This window comes from Lithobates pipiens, unplaced genomic scaffold, assembly GCF_037356315.1.
Source record: "Lithobates pipiens isolate NorthernLeopardFrog02 unplaced genomic scaffold, aLitPip1_a1.2 Scaffold_25, whole genome shotgun sequence".
NCBI classification, from domain to species: Eukaryota; Metazoa; Chordata; class Amphibia; order Anura; family Ranidae; genus Lithobates; species Lithobates pipiens.
In genome coordinates this window covers 97,254,866-97,277,025 of record NW_027507787.1, presented here as the reverse complement: position 1 = coordinate 97,277,025, position 22,160 = coordinate 97,254,866, and the positions used below count along the sequence as shown (strand labels likewise).

At 43.9% G+C, this 22,160-nt stretch overlaps 1 protein-coding gene across 1 annotated transcript in view; it reads right to left on the bottom strand.

Moving 5' to 3' along the window:
- LOC143930433 (uncharacterized) overlaps positions 1-22,160 on the bottom strand; it is a 52,667-nt gene that overhangs the window by 4,456 nt on the left and 26,051 nt on the right. The window contains exons 5-6 of the mRNA XM_077454748.1: positions 11,608-11,640; positions 3,641-3,724 (exon numbers count right to left, since the gene is read on the bottom strand). Of these exons, the coding sequence (XP_077310874.1) occupies positions 3,641-3,724; positions 11,608-11,640 (117 nt within the window). The remainder of the gene's footprint in view (positions 1-3,640; positions 3,725-11,607; positions 11,641-22,160) is intronic.

Sequence of the window (22,160 nt, the reverse complement as noted above, 5' to 3'; positions counted from 1 at the left end):
TTCCCTCCTGTAGTGTATCTGTAGATCCAGCCAGGCTTGGCTGGTGCTACCCATTCTAGTATTAAGTGGACTGGAGTAGAGTCCTGCATGTAGAGTGATATATCTTCTGGAGGGAGGGACTGAAAGTGTCTACAGCGGCTGCCCAGCGCAGGAGAACAGGCATCCGAGGAGGAAGCATGGAAGGAGTGGAGTCTGTGCTGGCCCGGTCCCAGCATAACCAGTAACATGTTGGCTAGAAAATATATTACAGGCATATACCCCGCTTTACAAACACTCGCGAGTATAGACACATTGGTGTCTATGGAAAATCTTGGTCAGCTTGACCTGGCACTGCTCCTGGTTTTAACATTGATGTCTATGGGAAAGCTTGGTTAACTTGACATGGCACTGCCCCCAGACCATAAGTGACAGGGACACCAAAGTTTGTGAGCACTGAGAGGGGAGCCAGGACTACAACATATCCAGTTTTGGGGTCAGCTAGCTTGCCTAGGATCTACCATGTCGTAGTCCTGGGCCCTTTAACGTGCTCCCCAAGTTTGGTGTCCCTGTCTCTTATGGTTCAGGAGCATTGCCATGTCAATTTGACCAAAATTTCCCATAGATGCCAATGTTTAAAAGTGGGAGCAGTGCCATGTCAAGCTGACCAGGATTTCCCATAGAGCTAGTGTATTTACATGCATTGAGAAGTAAAAAAGGGTATTGCTTTACTTTAAGTACATTCTCGTTTTACATACATGCTCTGGTCCCATTGTGCACTTAAAAGTGGGGTATGCCTGTATATAATCTTTGTAGGGGGTAGAGCATGGAGTGTGGTGCAGGAAAACCTGTGGAATATACAGATGAAAAGGTAAGAGTAAGGCTGCATACACACGACCGGACTTTCCGGCAGACTAGGTCAGACAGACTTTTCAGTGGAGTTCCAACGGACTTCCGTACGAATGGACTTGGCCACACACGAATGGACTAAGTCCGTGGAAAGTCTGTTTGTTTTGACCGTGATGATGTAAAAAAGGAAGTTCAGTAGCCAATAGCTTCCCTTGCATCGTATTTGGTCCATTGGACCAGCATACAGACAAATGTATTACCTGATAGGAATTGAGTCCGTCGGACAGATTTCAAACATTCTATTTCTAGGTCCGTCTGATTTATTTATTTATTTTTGATGAAAAATGATCGCCCACACGATTGCATTGCCAGACAGACTGATTCCGTCGGACAAAGTCTAGTTGTGTGTATGTGGCATAAGAAGACTAAGGGGGATCTGCTGTCCTGGCCCGCTCTAAAGGGGGATCTATGGGTACCCTGCTGTTTTTTTTTTTTTTTATGGTTTTAATTTGAAATGTACTTTGGTGTCCTTCACTAAGATCTGTACTTTGGACAATGTCTGCACAGCCCTGGTCCGTGCCTATCCCTGGGTATGATAATAGAGGGTGGGGTATTGCCCTAGTCTCAGGTAAGGCTATGCTGAGGATAAAGTTGGGTCTAGCCACCAAGTAACCTTATTAGCAGCTCTTTGAGGGAATTAAAGGTAGCTACAAGGTCATCAGGATACCATCTACAGTATACAGGACAGGGCTGTGGCCGATTCCTCAGCCTTACAATATTTGATATGCACAGTTATCTCATACACGCTAATAACTTGTCTTTGTAAATCACACATTCATAAGGAACGTTGACAATGGCATGAAATGATATGCAAAATTATGCTCCAGGTACAGCAAATGTCACATATATTATCTTATTGTAGAATTTTCTCATGATGGCAAATTAGAGATGCAAAAGGTATAACCTACAGAAAATCCCACAGCGCAAAAGGAGGCACAAAATAAATGTATGCAACAGTATGTCTAAAGGCTTTTTCCAACAAGCCATCACAAATACAATATATAAAAAAAAGTTAGGTCATGCTTGCATTAATTCCAAAATAAATGACAGTAGCCTGTGTTGCCATTATATGGCTGCTGCAGTTGTATTGCCATTTTTTTTTTTATCTCAAATGATTCGTATGACCTATCAGATGTTTATAATCTATGTAAAAAAAAAACTGATTATTATTGTGTTTTATGGCACTTTGGCAATATTATTTATTATACTTGATTTGAATGATACTGTCATTTATTTTTTGGAATTAATGCAAGCATGACCTAACTTTGAGACATGCAAAAAGTTCATGTGTGTGGTGGAAAATGAAAAATATTCCACAGACTAATTTTCTGCTATTTGAGATTTGTTGTATAGGTCCTTTACTGAAAAGTGACATCATAAATATTTTAGGTATAAGATTAATAGTGCTGGCTAAAGGCACAATGATAAATGACCAGTTATTCACAGGTTTGATTGTTTTAAAGGATTTAATTGATTTAGATTTTGTATTAGGACCAATCATTTCTATTCAATAAAAACAATGATTTATTGATTTCAAATGGATACAATCCTTTTATTGAAACAATATTTATATGATTGCATATATGCCTGGCATTGGGTTCCCTATTGCATAGTTTTTCTAATAGAGTTATAGAGGATGGATTATTCATATTTAAAACTAGAAAATGAATAATATAGTATTAACAATTGTAACAAATTTTGTCTTAAACATCACACCCCAACCCTTAAAATATACTCTTCCCTCTGCTGGACCTACCCTTTTATGGCACCAACTTCAGGAAATCCTTTCAAGGATATTGGTGGCAGTTCTGACACGTACAACAACTGAATGCATTTGCATTAATTTTACAATGTTGCTACACTGTGACAAGTCAACAAAGATCTACCTCCAGTTGAAAATGGAGGTAATGAAAAGCAACTCAAACTTGGAGTAAAGCTAGGTCAGAATTGGGGGGAGGGTTGTGTGTTAAAACAGCTAAACTTACCTTTCCTTCAAGAGTCCTGGTGCCAGCACCTTCTGCTGGGTGCTGGTTTTCAGCCATCTTCATTGGCTGTCGCTAGAATGACGTTGCACTTGCTCAGAAATTATCCCTTCACACAGGGATGGTTCTGGCTATGTAGGCAAGCCCAGCTCAGTTTATATGCTGGAGAAGACAACAAGCAGGAAGGTAGGTGTATTTTATTGCAAAAGAGACTTCTTTTGCAGTAAAGAGTCTGCCTGCTTGCAGTTTTTGATAGTGGACCTTTAGTTCCACTTTAACTTTATATTTGCATTTTGTGTATTTGCTTTATTGGTTGCTAGGACGCAGGCTGCCAGCAACCAATTACATGGGTCTGAACTTCCGTCGCAGCAACCAATGACATGGGTCTGAACAACAGGAGTCGGACTCCATACGCCACTATTAGACTGAATAATGTCAGTGGAATCCACATCCTGCTGTCCACTCTCAATAACAAGGTTGGCGGATCTGATGGGGAACTAGTCTCTCAGAGCTCCCCATCAGGTCCACCTCCCAAAACAAAACTAGTCAGCCTCTGTGCCTGACAGGTGCAATGGTTGAGCAGGAAACAATGAGTCTGATTTTATTATGCTCCGCATTACTGAACTGTACTGAGGACGGAGTGTCCAGTATGGACACTCAGGACTTACTGCCAACTGCTTCCTACAACAAAATCATGAACCAATGATAAATCTGTCATAAGCACTAACCCCATTTCTATGCTCCATTTTTTGCTCCTCTTTAAGGTTACTTACTTGCAGTAATGGATTCTGCCTTTCAAACTTTGGAATCCTCACTTTTTCTATGTTGTGTTTCATTCTATGCAGCTCAACTGGATCCTGAATGAAAACAGTATGTAAGTTAAAATGTATAACACCAAAGTTACCTTGCCACAGTTTCAAGCTCAACACCAACCCAAGTTTTTTTTGTTTGTTTGTTTGTTTTGTATACCCTGGAAAGAGTTTAACCTTTCTTCAGCTTTTATTACTATCTCTGTCCCTATTGAAGACAATTCCTTTAGACTTTCTCTCCAATGGTAACAGAAACCCAAGTACCAATAAAAGTAGATTTTCTTTTAGCACAGTGGTGAAGGCTTAGAACATCTGCCTGTTTTTTATTGCTATCTGTACCTGTTCCAGCTCCACCTATTTTTCAATTCAAACTCAATTAAACAAAACATCCTGCAGTTGGGATATAAAGTGATACTAAGCATATACTGTTTAATTTACATTGTCCCTTTTGTTTCTGTATATGGATGATGGCACTGTATTTAAAACAAAAAATACATCTAAGCACACTTTTCCTAATCAATATACTGCTGACATGACAGCTCACATTAACCCAGCTATTTCCCAGCCTGTCTGCAGGAAAACATAAGCAGGATGTGCTTCTAGTCCTCTGCTACTGGTCACATGTTAAAAAAAAAATAGAGTAAAATCAAATACTATCAATAAACTGTTTTAAATTGTCATACAAATATATATTTTACATTAAATATTTATTATTTTATGGACATGGTGTGGACGGATTTCTGCCAGTCACAGGCTGTCAAGTCCCTTCAGCCTGTGTCTTAGAACAGGACTGGCCGGTCCATTAGGGGCGCCGCCCCCATAGTTTGCATGCGGTATGCACGCAGGGGGCCAGAATTATACGTTTGTTTGAGTTTTTTTTTTCCAAGCACATGATTAGAGCCTGAGGCTCTAACTGGCTTGAAAAGGGTTGGGCTCTGTGCCCCGAACCCACCACTTGTGACAATAGCGCATCGATATTCACTCTTTTCTTCTGGCTTCTCCTTCATGCCAATTAGGACAGGAGGCGTATCGAGTTGGCCGGGAGGAGAAGCCATGGAGGGGTGAGTGCAGGGGGGGGGGGCGCATCATGGAGCGGTGAGTGTGGACCTGGGGGGGTTTGTTCCCCCCCAAAAAAAGTTTAGCACCAGCCGCCACTGTCTTAGAATAAGAGGGAGGTGGAGCCTCCATTAATCTATATGTAATATCCTGCCCCTATTGTGTTTTAGCTGGTTATTGTGCATGGAGGAGGAGGGAGGCAGTGGGCTGTTATTTACCATTGTGTATATGCCCACTCTAGTCACATGGGCTGCTCAGATGTGAAAGGGAGGAAATGCTCAAGATAGAAACTCACTGGAAACCGAGCATGTGCAGAGTTGCCACCACAGTTGCAAAATCGATAGCTGAATTGGGGACATGAACAGTAGGTGGAGCTAGAGAGAAGCAGGATCAACTGGGCTTTTTAGAGTACAGAAAACTAATATCACAGTGAGTATGGACAGCATCTAATACAGCATTTATTGATAGTTTATTTATGATGCGGCTTTAGTGACACTTTAAGGTATGCATTCTCACAAATATATTGAAATGACAACAACAGCAGCCAATGTAGTATAACCCAATACCATGCAATGAGACCTGACTGGTCACACTGGTACTGTAAAAAAATTACTCCAGGTCAGCAGTAACAGAAAACTCCCACTAAGCACTAAAATATATACATGTCTAAATATAGATGTGATATACATATACAATGCCTTGAAAAGGTATTCACACCCCTTGAAATGTCATATTACAACCAAAAATTTCAATGGATTTTATGTGATAGACCAACACAAAGTTCCACATAATTGTGAAGTGGAAGGAAATGATAAATAGTTTTCAAAATTTTTTACAAATAAATATCTGAAAAGTGTGATGTGCATTTGTATTCAGCCTCCTGAGTCAATAGTTTGTAGAACCACCTTTCGCTGCAATTGCAGCTGCAAGTCTTTTTTTTTTTTTTTTTGGTAGATCTCTACCAGCTTTGCACATCTAGAGAGTGAAATGTTGTACCCATTCTTCTTTGCAAAATAGCTCAAGTTCTGTAGGATTGGATGGAGAGCGTTTGTGAACAGCGATTTTCATGTTTTGCCACAGATTCTCAATTGGATTTAGATCTGCACTTTGACTGGGCTGTTTTAACACATGAATATGCTTTGATCTAACCATTCCATTGTAGCTCTGGCTGTATGCTTAGGGTTGTTCTCCTGGTGGAAGGTGAACCTCCGCCCCAGTCTCAAGTCTTTTGCAGACTATAACAGATTTTCATTTAAGATTGCCTTGTATTTGGCTCCATCCATCTTCCCATCAACTCTGACCAGCTTTCCTGTCGAAGAAAAGCAACCCCACAACATGATGCTGCCACCACCATGTTTCATGGTGGGCATAGTGTGTTCAGGGTGATGTGCAGTGTTAGTTTTCTGCCACATATAGCGTTTTGCTTTTAGGCCAAAAAGTTAACTTTTGTTCTCATATGACCAGTTTACCTTCTTCCACATGTTTGCTGTGTCCCGCACATGGCTTGGCGCAAATTGCAAATGGGCTTTCTTTCAACAATGGCTTTCTTCTGGTCACTCTTCCATAAAGGCCAGATTTGTGGAAAGCACAACTCATAGTTGTCCTGTGGACAGATTTCCCACCTGAGCTGTGGATCTCTGCAGCTCCCCCAGAGTTATCATGGGCCCCTTGGTTGCTTTTCTGATTAATGCTCTCCTTGCACGGTCTGTCAGTTTAGGTGAATGGCCATGTCTTGATAGTTTTGCAGTTGTGCCATACTCTTTCCATTTTCAGATAATGGATGGAACGGGGCTCCGTGAGACGTTCAAAGCTTAGGATATTTTTTTTATAACCTAACCCTGATTTTAAACGTCTCCACAACTTTATCCTTGACCTGTCTGGTGTGTTCCTTGGCCTTCGTGATGCGGTCTGTTCACTGAGGTTTTCTAACAAATCTTTTAGGACTTTAGAGAACAGCTGTATTTGTACTGAGATTAAATTATACACTGACTGTGAACTCTATTTACTCATTAGGTGACTTCTAAAGCAAACAGTTCCACTAGATTTGAATACAAATGCACGCCGCACTTTTCAGGTATTTATTTGTAAAAAAATTGGAAAATCATTTAACATCTTCCTTCCACTTTACAATTGTGTGCCTCCTTGTGTAGATCTATCACATATAATCACAATATAAAACATTTAAGTTTTTGGTTGTAACATGAAAAAATTTGGAAATTTCAAGGGGTATGAATGCTTTTTGAAGGCACTGTATATTTAATCTTTATTACGTGCAAAACACACTAATAGACAGATACTAGAATGATTTATTAATATCTGATATATATACACACACACACACGCAGTATCTCACAAAAGTGAGTACACCACCCCTCACATTTTTGTAAATATTTCATGTGACAACACTGAAGAGAATACACTTTGCTATAATGTAAAGTAGTTAGTGTCCAGATGAAGCTACATAACCCAGGTTGCGAAACGCATTGACGTCATCACGGCCCGGAGACGCCGCTTAAGCGATCCCCTGGATTCAATGGGATGGGAAGAGCTGTGCGCTAAGGGCCTGGCCTATATATTCCCTGCTGACACTGATCTGGATACCGCATACTGGATACTTTGAATACCGCTGAACCCCTGTGAGTGCACAATGCAGCATGCCGCATAATATCCTGGTCCAACTCTTTGTTTGTGGACGCAAATGGACATATAATAAATAAGGATAGTATCGGTCAGCATACCTGTACAGCAAAGGGGAGCGGTAATATAGAAAACCACTGCTTTGCAGAGAAATGTCATTTGATAGACTTTACTTGCTTTATGTGAAGTATATGATTCATATGTTGGTCTAATCTATAGACAGCTTTATGTGCATGGCACAGAATGAACGATGTTACTTTAGATATGATAAGCAATGAAAAATGACAACAAGTACCTGCACCATTTACAAAATCTAGATTAAGGACACCTTATTAGCAATTAGCTAATTGCTCAACAGTGCCTATCTTGCATTTGAACACGATTTTTCTTGGATATCCAGATCCAGCCAAAATAAAAATGTAATATTCAAGAACGTTTGAAGCAACTTTTGAAGAGGTGGTTCTGGCCAGCTCAGTAGATTGCTTTAAGAAAGGCCTGGATACTTTCCTGAATGCACATAATATAACTGGGTACTGACATTTATCGGTAAAGTTGATCCAGGGAAAATCTGATTGCCTCTTGGGGGATCAGGTAGGATTTTTTTTCCCCTGTTGTAGCAAATTGGAGCATGCTCTGCTGGGGATTTTTTTGCCTTCCTCTGGATAATATATCTTTTTTTATTTATTTATTGTTTTTAAGGTTGAACTGGATGGACTTGTGTCTTTTTTCAACCTGACTAACTATGTAACTATGTAACTTATGTATATGCACCTGACCATATATGGTTTATTGATTTAGCACAACAAAAGATGAACTGAGTTGCCCTGTAGTTTGGAAATATCTAACATCAGGAATACAATCAGTAATGCACTTCGGTTTTTGTAGCTCTTTCACACCCCTGGGGGCCACACATACACTGATATCCTATATATTCAGCAATATTATGTCAATCATACATTGGCAATTTTGGCCGCTGGATCTCTCTGTATGTGTGGCAATTTAGGCGCCCGGACCGTTTCTGTTATTTGTGTATTGCTTGTTTTTGTCCACATATGTTATTTGTATTGTGCACTCAATGTCTTGATACATGAGTAGTGTTTAACAGCCTGACATTCAGCAAGACCAACTTTTTATAGCTCCTATTTGCTGAGCGCCATCTTTTTAATTTGTATGTGGCTTTTCATATAAAATAAATTATTAGTAAAAAATGTTTTGCTATTTTTTGATCCTTAATTGCCCGTTACAGCCATAGTAGCCGCTTTTGTTTATTTGGTATATCTCTTTTCTTGTGATTCTCGCTAAGAAAATATTTTTTGTATATGCTAGTGAGTATACACCTTGTATAACAGTGTAAAGTTGCGGTTTCCTCAAAATAACTCAACGCACAGCATTAATGTCAGCTTGAAGTCTTTTGTGGTATTTGTGGATAAGGCTCTTTATCTGCTCAGATGGTAAAGCTGCCCATTCCTCTTGGCAAAAAGCCCCCAGTTCCTAGAAAATCTTGGGCTGTCTTGCATGAACTGCACGTTTGAGATCTCCCCAGAGTGGCTTAATGATATTGAGGTCAGGAGTCTGAGATGGCCCCTCCAGAACCTTCACTTTATTCTGCTGTAGCCAATGACAGGTCAACTTGGCCTTGTGTTTTGGATCATTGTCATGTTGAAATGTCCAAGTACGTCCTATGGGCAGCTTCCTGGCTGATGAATGCAATGTTCCTCCAGTATTTTTTGGTAACATAAAGCATTCATCTTGCCATCAATTTTGACCAAATTTCCTGTGCCTTTGTAGCTCACACATCCCCAAAACATCAGCAATCCACCTGCGTGTTTCACAGTAGGAATGGTGTACCTTTCATCATAGGCCTTGTTGATTCTTCTTTAAATGTAGCTTCTATGGTTATGGCCAAAAAAGCTAAATTTTGATCTCATCACTCCAAATGATTTTGTGCCAGTTTTTGAGGCTTGTCTCTGTGCTGTTTGACATATTGTAAGCAGGATACTTTGTGACATTTGTGTAGAAATGGCTTTCTTCTGGCGACTTGACCATGCAGCCCATCTTTCTTTAAGTGCCTCCTTATTGTGCATCTTGAAACAGCCACACCACATGTTTTCAGAGAGTCCTGTATTTCACCTGAAGTTATTTGTGGATTTTTCTTTGCATCCTGAACAATTTTCCTGGCAGTTCTGGCCCAAATTTTAGTTGGTCTACCTGACCGTGGTTTGGTTTCAACAGAACCCCTCGTTTTCCACTTCTTGATTAGAGTTTGAACACTGCTGATTAACGTTCTCAACTCCTTGGATATCTTTTTATATCCCTTTCCTGTTTTATACAGTTCGACTACCTTTTTCCCACAGATCCTTTGACAATTATTTTGCTTTCCCCATGACTCAGAATCCAGAAACCTCAGTGCAACACTGAATGAAAGATGCACGGGTCTGTCAGGAGTCCAGAAACTCATTGACCTTTCATACACACACATTAATTACAAGCAAACAGATCACAGGTGAGGATGGTTACCTTTTAATAGCCAAGTCCAACCCCTTTGTGTCAACTTGGGTGTATGTTATCAGGCCATAATCACCATGATCAGGGTCATTTAGGTGGTTTCTGTGGTTTTTATGATTTAAAAAGAGTAAACACAGTTGATTGATAATAAATGGCTGCAGCCAAACACTAACCATGAGTGAAAGAAATGTTTTTGTTTTATCATTCATATTCTCTGAAAAATGGCCAAGAAATCATAAATTCTGCCAGGGTATGTAAACCTATGAGCAAAACTGTATAAGTCATTCACTATTTCAGTACAAACTTGTGCATTTTCGGAGCCACACTGGTAGGACAGATGATCCATTTGTATATGCCCCCTGTGTCTGGCCAAATCAGGTTAGGGTGGGATGGTAAGCCTAGTCTTAATATAAACAGTACAGATTCTGTACTCTGTGTTTGTATGCAATTTATAAATTCTATGGTCCAGGCAAGGCTGTCGTTAGAAACCATAGGGCCCACACAGCCAACCTGACAGTGGCCACCCCTCCCCAAATAAACACAGTTTACTATGCTTTAGTTATGAAAGAAAACAGTGGGTGATTGTTACTGATTTACTCATTGCATTCATTCAGGAAAGGAAAGAGCTGGTTAATATGACATATTTAAATAATCCTTCCCCCACTTTCCATCCTGAAGGATCCTAATGATTGCTTGCAACTGCCAACAGGAAGAGAGGAGGGAAGCCAGCAGTACTGTGGGGTTAGGGGGGGGCTGGGGTGAGGGGTAAATGTATGGTGCAAGGGGGGTGATCAGTGTGTGTGGGGGAGCAATTACTGGCACCAATCCCCTGTATGGCTTTCTCTGCAGCACCAGAAAGCTGGCAGAAAGGGAATGGAGAAGATTCCAGCTTTCAGCTGCTGCAGAGAGAGTCATACAATGTATTGGTTCCAGTAATTTCCCTTCCTGCTCACATCCGATTCACCAGCTGCCTTGGCCCTCCGCTGGCCTAGGCCCCATACAGGAGCACTATTGGTACCCCCTTATCAATGGCCCTGGGTCCAGGTTCCCAACCATATGGCTCTTTGGTATTTATTGTATGGCCCTTGACTCCTTACTTAAAGCGGAAACTACACTGTATCTGAGCACTACAGACCAAAAGCGCTATTTCATTTATTTTTAATATTCAAAGCAAACTCCCCCATGCATTCATCCATATATCCATGCTTTAGTTTGCTGAGATATCACTTTGAAAAACTCCCCCTAGGTTTTCTTGCTGAGACCATCTTGAGTAAGGGCAAATGATACATGTAGCATTTACATCCTGGAATGCATCTGCCCTTAGTTTAGCCAAGCAAGCAGGCAGTTGTGATTAGCTGAGAAAACCCCTCTTTCCCTCCTGAAGACTCCTGGAATGTATGCCATCATTTGCCTAGGCATTGAAACCAGGAAGTAACTAAAGGAATGTATAAAACAAGTAAATATAATATACTTTCCCATCTATTTACTAATGCTAGCAGCATGAGGATTAAAATAGTAAATGTTGATTGAGACACAAGCAAGATTGATGGAGGAATACTCCCTGCTCTGCCATTGTATTCTGATAGCGGGACTCCTCTACTGATTGACAAAAGTTTTCCAACAAACCTGTTTGACAGAAGTCAATCATTAGAACTAGGGCCAAGGGCATAGAATAAAGGGAAGCCTAATCTCCCTAAAATGTATTATAGCATGATAGTAAAAGCTCTTCTTACCATGTGGTGTGTCAGATGTAGCTTGTCCTTAGCCTGAAAAACACAAGCAGATGCAATCAATTTATTCAACAGTTGTACACAATTGGCCTGATTTACTAAACTCCAAAGTACAAAATGTAGCATGTCTCAAAAAAATTTTTCCTATGCCAACTAGGCAGTGTGCATATTTTTTTGGTTGCTGAAATTACAGAAAGTGTGCATAGGCAACAGGGAAGAAACTGTCCCTGAAATGCAATTGCTGGTCATTCAGCTCAGGAGTCATGACATTCAGGGGTATTATCTACATTACGTACCAAATTAAAACAAAATAAAAAAGTAATACGTTTGGAAAACTAATGGACGGACAATGTTAAAAAAGGTTTACACATACAAATTTCAATGCCAACAATGTTTGAAAACAAGATTCCTTGCCACTTAAGCTTTTTCAAAACTTGGCAGTAGCTAAATGTCATCTGCAAAAAAATTAATAAAAAAATGCTTAGTTGGAGCAGGAACATTTTCTGGATCTGGCTCATGACCAGTGTAACCCTGATAAACTTCCCTCTAACTGTTACAGACCCATCATACCCCCTTTCCCACCTTCTTCGAATAAGAGACCACACCATTCTTATGGAGTATAAATGGCCATAACAGCCTTTATTAACCAAATAATGTATAAAACTCCAAATAGCTTTATAAAGAACAAGGTAATTACAACCATAAAGAAACAACATGTTTCAACCCCCATTTTATTGGTCAGTGACGTAGCTATCTCCTCTTTCACCGGATATATATATCCATATATATCACACCAGTACACTGCGGGACCTTTACCAACCATCATAGGCCTCCAGCTGTACCGCTCGGAGACACCCCCTTTTCCCGCAGTGCAACCACCAGTATTCACCAACCATTTGATGAATACACCGGAGGGGCCATACTACCGATGAGCCCCCCACCCCTTTTTGTCACATCAGTTACCACTCCCGTCACTGACCAACAAACAAACACTGCCAATCTCCCCCCAGCTGTCATGACGACCTTCTGTACTTGAACCTGGAATGACAACATAAAAAGAAAAAATAGAGATTAACCGCTTCCCGCCCGCCCTATAGCCAAATGACGGCTATACAGCGGGCGCTCTCGTCCGGGAGGCCGTCCCTGGACATTCTCGTGCTTACTTCTGTAATGCGTGCCGCCTCAGGCGCGCATCGGGGAAGTTTTGTGTTTGCCGTGTCCCCCGGAGACAGGCAAACACAGATCGCTGTAAACGGCCAATCAAAGCGGCCGTTTACAGCGCGATCGTAGCTGCCAATGGGAGATGATCTCAAATGTAAACATATGAGATCATCTCTCATTGCCCTGTCTCTCTCTCCTCACACAGAGACAGCGTGTGAGGAGAGAGAGGATCTGTGAGTGTTACAGTATTACAGTATATAAAATCTGTCAGCCCCAGTGCCATCTGTCAGCGCCGGTGCCATCTGCCAGCCCCCATCAGCCAGAGCAATTAGCCAGCGCCATCTGCCAGTGCCATCTGCCAGCGACATTTGCCAGTGCCATCTGCCAGCGACATCTGCCAGCGACATCTGTCAGCACCATCTGCCAGAGCAATCTGCCAGTGCCACCTGCCAGTACCACGTGTTGTCAGTGCCACGTGTCATCAGTGCCACTTGTCGTCAGTGCCACCTGCCTCGTCAGTGTCACCTGTGATCAGTGCTGTTAGTGTCACCTGCTAGTGTCACTTGCCACATCAGCGTCACCTGTCAGTGTCATCTGCCACATCAGCGTCACCTGTCAGTGTCATCTGCCACATCAGTGTCACCTGTCAGTGCCATTTGTGATCAATAAAAATGTCACAAAGGTTATTTTCAGCCAAGGAGGCATACGATATTCTTGCAGCCGACGAGAGCAATGGGGAGCTCTCCGCTTCGGATTCCTCCTCATATTCAGATTCTGAGTCTGACGTGGACTACAAGCCTGTCCTCAGCAGCGGTACAATGACAGCCTCAGAGGAGGAAGATGATAGTCCGCCCGTCAGACGAAGGTGTACTGGTGAGGAGGCGGTACCATCCACCAGCACCGCAGAGCCATCCACCGGCAACGCAGTGCCATCCACCAGCACCACAGTACCTCGGCAAAGGCCAAGTACCAGTGTGTCAACTCAGCCCCAAAGGGTTAGGTCCCATGCCAGCCTTCCCTATTCCCTCCAGAACCCCTTGTGGCTTCCTCCTAACTCAGGAGAAGCTAACGTTCCCCCTTTCACAGCCAACTCAGGAGTCCAGGTGGACACACACAATTTTTCCCTGATGGACTTTTTCCACTTAATTTTTACCAAGTACATGCTTGAATCGATTGTGGTCCAGTCCAACCTATATGCTCAACAATTTATTGAAAGCAACCCAACGTCCTTGTCATGGTTATGCAATAGAGTTTGTCTGCTTACCTTTCTCCATGTGTTCATCTCTAGAGACCAGCCGACCCTCACCTGACTGATTTTGTAATCCATCCTCTGGCATGGCTCCACCCTAGCTCCTATCAGAGAACTCTATATTAACCTGTGCACTGCAGTCCAATGCTGCTGATCAACCTTTGTGTGTTAGCTTCCTGTTACCTGCCGTGTGCTCTTCTGTTGTTTTCCGTTACCGACTTTGGCGTGTCCTTGACTATCCCTGTTTGCCTGTGAGCCTGACCTTTTGGCGTGTCCCTGACTATTCCTGTCTGCTTGTGGCCCCAACCTTGGCTTTTTCCCTCACCATCCCTATCCTCCTGTTGCCTACTGTGGGTGTGAGCTGGGGGACCCTGGGGGTCGCGACCTGGAGCCAGTTGCAGCCAAGTCCATCCTCACCACTAGAGGCTCTGGTGAACACCTGCTGGCTCTTAGACTCCGAGCCCCAGGCAATCTTACGCTCTAACCCCGGTGGGATCCATTTTGGTGTTCTGGCGGCCCTGTCTTTCTATCACCTTGACCCCCATCTGCAGCAGTCAGCCGTAGGGTCCTCAACCTTGCGGTGCACTCCTGATCCCTACAGTGTGCATCTGTCACCTGGTCTCAAGGTGACCTGACAGTTTGATCAGCCATGGACCCGGCTGACGTGCCGCTCCCTGCAGTCGATCCGTTGCAGGGCATATTGCGGAGACTCGAGACCCAGGAATCTAATCAGACTCAGGTGATGCGAGATCTGGCTTCCCTCTTTGAGCAGCTACAGGCTTCCTTGAGAACCCCGAACCTGCAGCCTCAAGTACAGTCAGCAGCTGTACCTATCGCACCAGTCGCATCCACGCATGCATTATTACTGCCAGCTCCGTCCCGTTTCTCTGTGGACTCCAAGGCCTGCAGGGGCTTCCTCAGCCAATGCACCATTCATTTTGAGCTCCAGCCTCAAAATTTTCTGTCTGATCAGGCAAAGGTGGCCTATATAATTTCCCTCCTCTCTGGTGAAGCATTGGCCTGGGCTGCTCCCCTGTGGGAGAGAGGTGATCCGGTGGTTTCCAGCCTGTCCAACTTCTTGAAGCTCTTTTGTAATATCTTTGAGGAGCCAGCTCGGGTTTCTTCTGCGGCTAGTGCCCTTTTACGCCTTCGCCAAGAATCTTGTTTGTGGGACAATATGCACTTCAGTTCCGTATCCTCACAGCTGAATTGAGCTGGAACAATGAGGCCCTGGTTGCAACCTTTTTACATGGCCTCTCTGACTGAGTGAAGGACGAATTAGCAGGAAGAGCTATCCCCGCAGGTCTGGACGATGTAATTTCCTTATGCAATCAGATTGACATTCGTTTCCAGGAGAGGTCCTGGATCCATCCTAGGGGATGCCAGCATCCCCTAGGTCCTAGTCAGTCTGAAATTTTTTCCCGTTGCCCTGATGAGCATCCTCTGTCTGCTGAGGAACCCATGCAGCTGGGCCGGACCAGACTAACCCCCGAAGAACGTGCTAGACGCAGGACTCTGGGCTTGTGTCTTTATTGTGGTGGCAAGGGTCATTTTCGTGATTGCTGCTCGCTTCGTCCGGGAAACGCTCGGGTAATACATTTGGAAGGTGGAGTATTGGACCCAGAAACATCACCTTCTCGTCTTCTTCTTCCGGTGTTCCTCCATGTAGGCACTTCTCCCCAATCGGTCCTAGCATATCTGGACTCTGGAGCTGCCGGCAATTTTATGGACTGGAGAACTGCTTCTTCTATGAAGCTTACCCTTTCTCCCCTCGCTACGCCACTGGTAGTCTCGGCAATTGATGGCACTGTGCTCCCAGGGGGCCCTATCCGTTTCCAGACGCTACCTATTAGGATGTCGGTAGGGATACTCCACCAGGAGTGGATCTCCTTCCTCATCCTACCCAAGGCCTCTACCCCCATTGTATTGGGCCTTCCTTGGCTACAGCTCCACTCGCCACATGTGGACTGGGTCTCTGGGCAGATCCTGGCTTGGGGTCCTTTGTGTTTCTCGTCCTGTCTTCTCAAGGTGAGCCCCAAGGGGAAACTTCCCATTGCTACCACATCCGTATCGTCTGATCTTCCCGCGGCATACAGCGATTTCCGGGATGTGTTCTGTAAGAAGTCTGCTGAGGTGCTTCCTCCCCATAGATCTTTTGACTGTGCTATTGACCCTGTCCCTGGAGCAACCCTGCCCAGTGGTCGTACCTACCCTCTGTCCATTCCAGAGACCCAGGCCATGTCTGAGTATGTCGCCGAGAATCTGGAGAGAGGTTTCATCTGGAAATCCTCATCGCCTGCAGGAGCAGGGTTCTTTTTCATTGCCAAAAAGGATGGTACCCTCAGACCCTGCATCGACTATAGAGGTTTAAACGCAGTGACTATTAAAAACCGATACCCCTTACCTCTAATATCTGAGCTATTCGACAGGTTGAAGGGGGTTTCCATTTTCACTAAGTTGGATCTCAGAGGTGCATGCAATCTCATTCGAATACGGGAAGATGACGAATGGAAGACTGCATTTAACACTAGGGACGGGCATTACGAATACCTGGTTATGCCTTTTGGTTTGTGTAATGCTCCAGCTGTGTTCCAGAACTTCGTCAATGAAATATTCAGGGACCTACTGTACCAGTTTGTTGTCATCTATCTGGATGATATTCTCATCTTTTCCGAAAGTCTGCCTGCTCACAGAAACCATGTACGCACCGTACTTCAGCGCCTTAGAGAGAACAATCTCTATGCCAAGATGGAGAAATGTTCCTTTGAATGTTCTGAGGTCCTGTTTCTGGGATGTTTTGTTTCTAGTGCAGGTCTTCGTATGTATCCCGGGAAGGTCTCAGCCATTACCAACTGGCCCCTTCCCGCTAGCCTCAAGGCCACACAGTGCTTTCTTGGCTTCGCAAATTATTATAGGCAGTTCATAAGGAATTACTCTTCCATTGCCGCGCCTATTATCGCTTTGACCAAGAGGGGGGGGAATGCCAAAGACTGGCCTCCCGAGGCCGTCTCTGCATTTCACGATCTGAAACAGGCCTTTGTCTCTGGACCTCTCTTGGGGAGACCAAATCCTGGGGACCCATTTTTTATTGAAGTAGACGCTTCTTCGATGGGAGTGGGAGCTGTGCTTCTTCAGTTCTTTGAGAAGAAGCGTCAACCATGTGCGTTCTTCTCCAAAAAAAATTCTCAGGCAGAGAGAAATTATGCCATTGGTGATCGGGAACTTCTCGCAATTAAATTGGCGTTGGAGGAGTGGCGTCATCTCTTGGAAGGTTCCCCTCACTTCATAACGATCCTGTTACCTGCCGTGTGCTCTTCTGTTGTTCCGTTACCGACTTTGGTTGGTCCTTCACTATCCCTGTTTGCCTGTGATCCTGACCTTTTGGCGTGTCCCTGACTATTCCTGTCTGCTTGTGGCCCCGACCTTGGCTTTGTCCCTCCCTATCCCTATCCTCCTGTTGCCTACTGTGGGTTTTAGCTGGGGGACCCTGGGGGTCGCGACCTGGAGCCAGTTGCAGCCAAGTCCATCCTCACCACTAGAGGCTCTGGTGAACACCTGCTGGCTCTTAGACTCCGCGCCCCAGGGAATCTTACACTCTAACCCCGGTGGGATCCATCTTGGTGTTTTGGCGGCCCTGCCTTCCTATCACCTTGACCCCCATCCGCAGCAGTCAGCAGTAGGGTCCACAACCTTGCGGTGCACTCCTGATCCCTACAGTGTGCATCTGCCACCTTGTCTCAAGGTGACCTGACAGTCCTCTTATGCCCGTCCCTACGAGAGGAGAGCCCTAACAGTGGAGGAGTTTAAAATTTTTTGGGCCTCACGTTTTGTATGGGACTAAACAGTAAAAATGAAATACGTGCATATTGGTCATCCTGCCCCATCTATCACATGTCCATCTTTTCCTCAATAATGCCCCGGACCAGATATCTCATGATAGTGAGATTCCTACACTTTAACGACAATACCCAGTGCCTTCCCCGAAATTACCCAAATTTTGATAAACTTTACAAAATTCGGCCGCTAATAAATTATTTTTCTGAGATCTTCCCCCAGTTGTTTACCCCAGACCAACACATATGTGTGGATGAGTCCCTGATCAAATTTTCTGGCAGGCTGGGCCTAAAACAATTTATTCCCTCCAAAAGGGCCCGCTATGGGGTGAAAATGTATAAATTGTGTGACCGAGCCACAGGGTATACATCTTTCTTCATGGTACACGAAGGGAAGGACACCCAGCTACATCCCCCTAATTGCCCCGAATACATCGGATCGAGTGTGAAAGTTGTTTGGGAACTCATAAACCCACTCCTGGAGAAAGGCTACCATCTCTATTTGGATAATTTTTACACAAGTTTACCACTGTTCAGCAACCTCCATAGAAAGAAAACTCCAGCATCTGGCACCGTAAGGATGAACCGGAAGGGCTTTCCTCAAAGCCTCGTCAACAAAAAGTTAAGAAAAGGCGAAGCGGTGAGTTTACGGAATGAGGAAATTTTGGCTGTGAAGTGGAGGGACAGAAGGGATGTGTACATGCTTTCTTCGATCCACAACAATACATTCGTTGAGATCACCAGGAGGAATGGCCCAATACAAAAACCAACTTGTATCCATGAGTACAACATGTTCATGGGGGGTGTCGACTTGAACGACCAGATGCTCGAACCCTACCTTGCCACAGGAAGAACATACAAGTGGTATAAAAAAATTTCAATTTATTTCTTTAATTTGGCCATATACAACACGTATGTAATCTATCGAAAATCCACAGAAAGACCCATACCCTTCCTTGGCTACCAGGAGGAAATTGTCACTGCCCTTATATACCCCAACGGCCCACCAGAAAACATTTGATCCGATGTAATTAGCAGACTCTCTGAACGCCACTTTCCTGATAAAATCCCTCCCAGACCAACAGGCCGAAGACATCAGAAAAAATGTTGGGTGTGCAGCAAACGAGGATTGAGAAGGAGCACCACTTATCATTGTGCCCAATGCCCTTCCCAACCAGGCCTCTGCATAGGTGACTGTTTCTGCCGTTACCATACTTCAGTGAATTATTAGTGAAGTATGGTAACCATAACCCTCACTTCCTGCCATTTACCTTCACACCCCTTATGCCTCTGCTTGCTCTGTAACTGACCCTGGCTTGTTATTCGACCACGCTTCTGCCTACTGATTCTGTTTATACCTCTGCCTGATCTGGAACTGACCCTGGACTGTTATTCTACCACGCTTCTGCCTACCGATTCTGTACATACCTCTGCCTGATCTGGAACTGACCCTGGACTGTTTGACCATGCCTCTTGCCTGCCTCTTGGACTGATCTTGTACCCTCTCATTGGACTAGTGGGATTCATAACAGGGGTCTCACATATGTGAGGGGCTCCAGAATTGTTTTTCTGAATGAAGAAGACAATTTCATTTGTTTTCTCATTCCTAGATTAGGGTCTGGAGACTCTGAGGCTTCAAAGAGATTTGGGTGGGAGAAGCCTCTACCCCTATCCCCATTCTGTCCTGAACGAGGCCCTACTTCTGCCTGCTGCCTGTAGGACCTATACCATCATGACTCTGCCTGTCGCATGAACTGACCACACCACATGGATGGACCATGTTCCTGCCTACTACCAGGACCAATATTTTGGCACTGCTGACAATCTCTGCCTGCACTGACCTTGGACTGTATATGGACAGTATCCCTGCCTGCTGCCTATATTGACTATGGACAGTATACCTGCCTGTTGCCTGGAAAATTGTGTTCACTTTTGCTGACCAAGTCCCTGCCTGCTGCCTGGACCAGTGCTATCATCCTGTGGACAACGACGCTGCTAAAACCACAGGTAATCTTTTGTTTACTCTTTGCTCAGCAGAATGTATTTTGGGGTGTAATTATTGGTATGTGCATGCTATGTGTCCCTGGAACACCTGATGGTGTTCCTTGCATGTTGGGCCTCTGTATGTGGCCAAGCTGTGTAAAAGTCTCACACATTTGGTATTGCCATACTCAGAAGGAGTAGCAGAATGTATTTTGGGGTATCATTTTTGCTATGTACATGCTATGTGTTGGAAATATCTTATAAATGGACAACTTTGCGTAAAAAAAATGCATTTTCATTTTTTTCCACATTTTCCCAAAACTTCTGGAAAAAAGTGAACCATTCAAAAGACTCATTATGCCTCATAGATTATACGTTGGGGTGTTAGCTTTCCAAAATGGGGTCACTTTGTGGGCATTTCCATTGTCCTGGTGCTCCAGGGCCTTCAAAAATGTAATAGGTGGTTGAGAAACGAGATGTGTAATTTATGCTCCTAGAACGCCTGATGGTGCTATTTCAATATTGGGCCTCTGTATGTGGCCAGGCTGTGTAAAAGTCTCACACATTTGGTATCATAATACTCAGAAGGAGTAGCAGAAATGTATTTTTGGGTGTCATTTGTGGTATACACATGCCATTTGAGAGAAATAACCTATTACATAGAAAATTTTGTGAGAAAAAAATAAATAAAATCTTCATTTTGCAAAGAATTGTGGGAAAAAGATGACAACATCAAAAACCTCACCATGCATCTTAGTAAATACCTTGGAATGTCTACTTTCAAAAAAGGGGTCATTTGGGGGGTATTTGTACTTTCCCGGCTTGTTCTGGTCGCAAGAAATGAGATAGGCCACCAGTACATCAGGTGTGATCAATTTTTTAGGATTCGCACCACAGCTTGTGGACTCTCTAACTTTCACAAAGACCAAATAATATCCACTAATTTGGGTTATTTTTACCAAAGATATGTAGCAGTATAAATTGTGGCCAAAATTTATGAAAAAAAAATAATAATTTGCCAAATTTTATCACATAAACTAAGAAAAATGTGTTTTTTTCCCAAATTTTCTGTCTTTTTTAATTTATAGCGCAAAAAATAAAAAACTCAGAGGTGGTCAAATACCACCAAAAGAACGCTTTATTTGTGGGAAAATAAGGACACACAATTCATTTGGGTACAGTGTTACATGACTGAGTAATTGTCATTCAAAGTGTGAGAGCACTGAAAGCTGAAAATTGGTCTGGGCAGGAAGAGTATTTAAGTGCCCAGTAAGCAAGTGGTTAAACAACCAAGCACAAGGGAGGGTGGGTGGGAAAACTGCCTCCTCGCTCACAGTACTGCTGACTGGCTCCCCCTCAGCTCCGCCCCACCTATATAAGGCCACTCCCCCCACCCCCTAAGCTCCTCCTAACTCCTCCCCTGGGTGTAACTGGGCACCTAGTCATGCCTAGCCCTACGCTCGAGTTCCCCTGCGTGTCACCATGCTCCGGGCTTCTCTTGACCAGTGTAACCCAGATAAACTTCCCTCTAACTGTTACAGACCCATCATACCCCTTTCCCACCTTCTTCAAATAAGAGACCACACCATTCTTATGGAGTATAAATGGCCATAACAGCCTTTATTAACCAAATAACGTATAAAACTCCAAATAACTTTATAAAGAACAAGGTAATTACAATCATAAAGAAGCAACATGTTTCAACCCCCATTTTATTGGTCAGTGACGTAGCTATCTCCTCTTTCACCGGCTATATATGTCCATATATATCACACCAGTACACTGCAGGACCTTTACCAACCATCATAGGCTTCCAGCTGTACCACTCGGAGACACCCCCTTTTCCCGCAGTGCAACCACCAGTATTCACCAACCATTTGATGAATACACCGGAGGGGCCATACTACCGATAAGCCCCCCACCCCTTTTTGTCACATCCGTTACCGCTCCCGTCACTGACCAACAAACAAACACCGCCACAGCCTGATAGGATGACACCTCAACCTAGAGGGCCCCTTCACACCCACAGGGCCTTCTGTATCCCCTCCTGCAATCCCAGCGACCACAGATCAATTCCCACATCTGTAAGGTGCACTCCATCCCTCCTGAGGTAAAGGCCTACATTCTTCTCCAGTTCCCAGTGACATACCACTAAGCCCCCTTCTCAAACCATAAACCTCCCGACCACCTTGTTCACCTGAATCCTAGCTTTGTTAAGCCTCTCTACTGACCTGGCCATGCGCCACGCCATCCTAGCTACCATATCCGACCATACCAGCAACGTGTTCGGAAATGCCGAACGCAGATACCCCAGATCCGACTTTACGTCC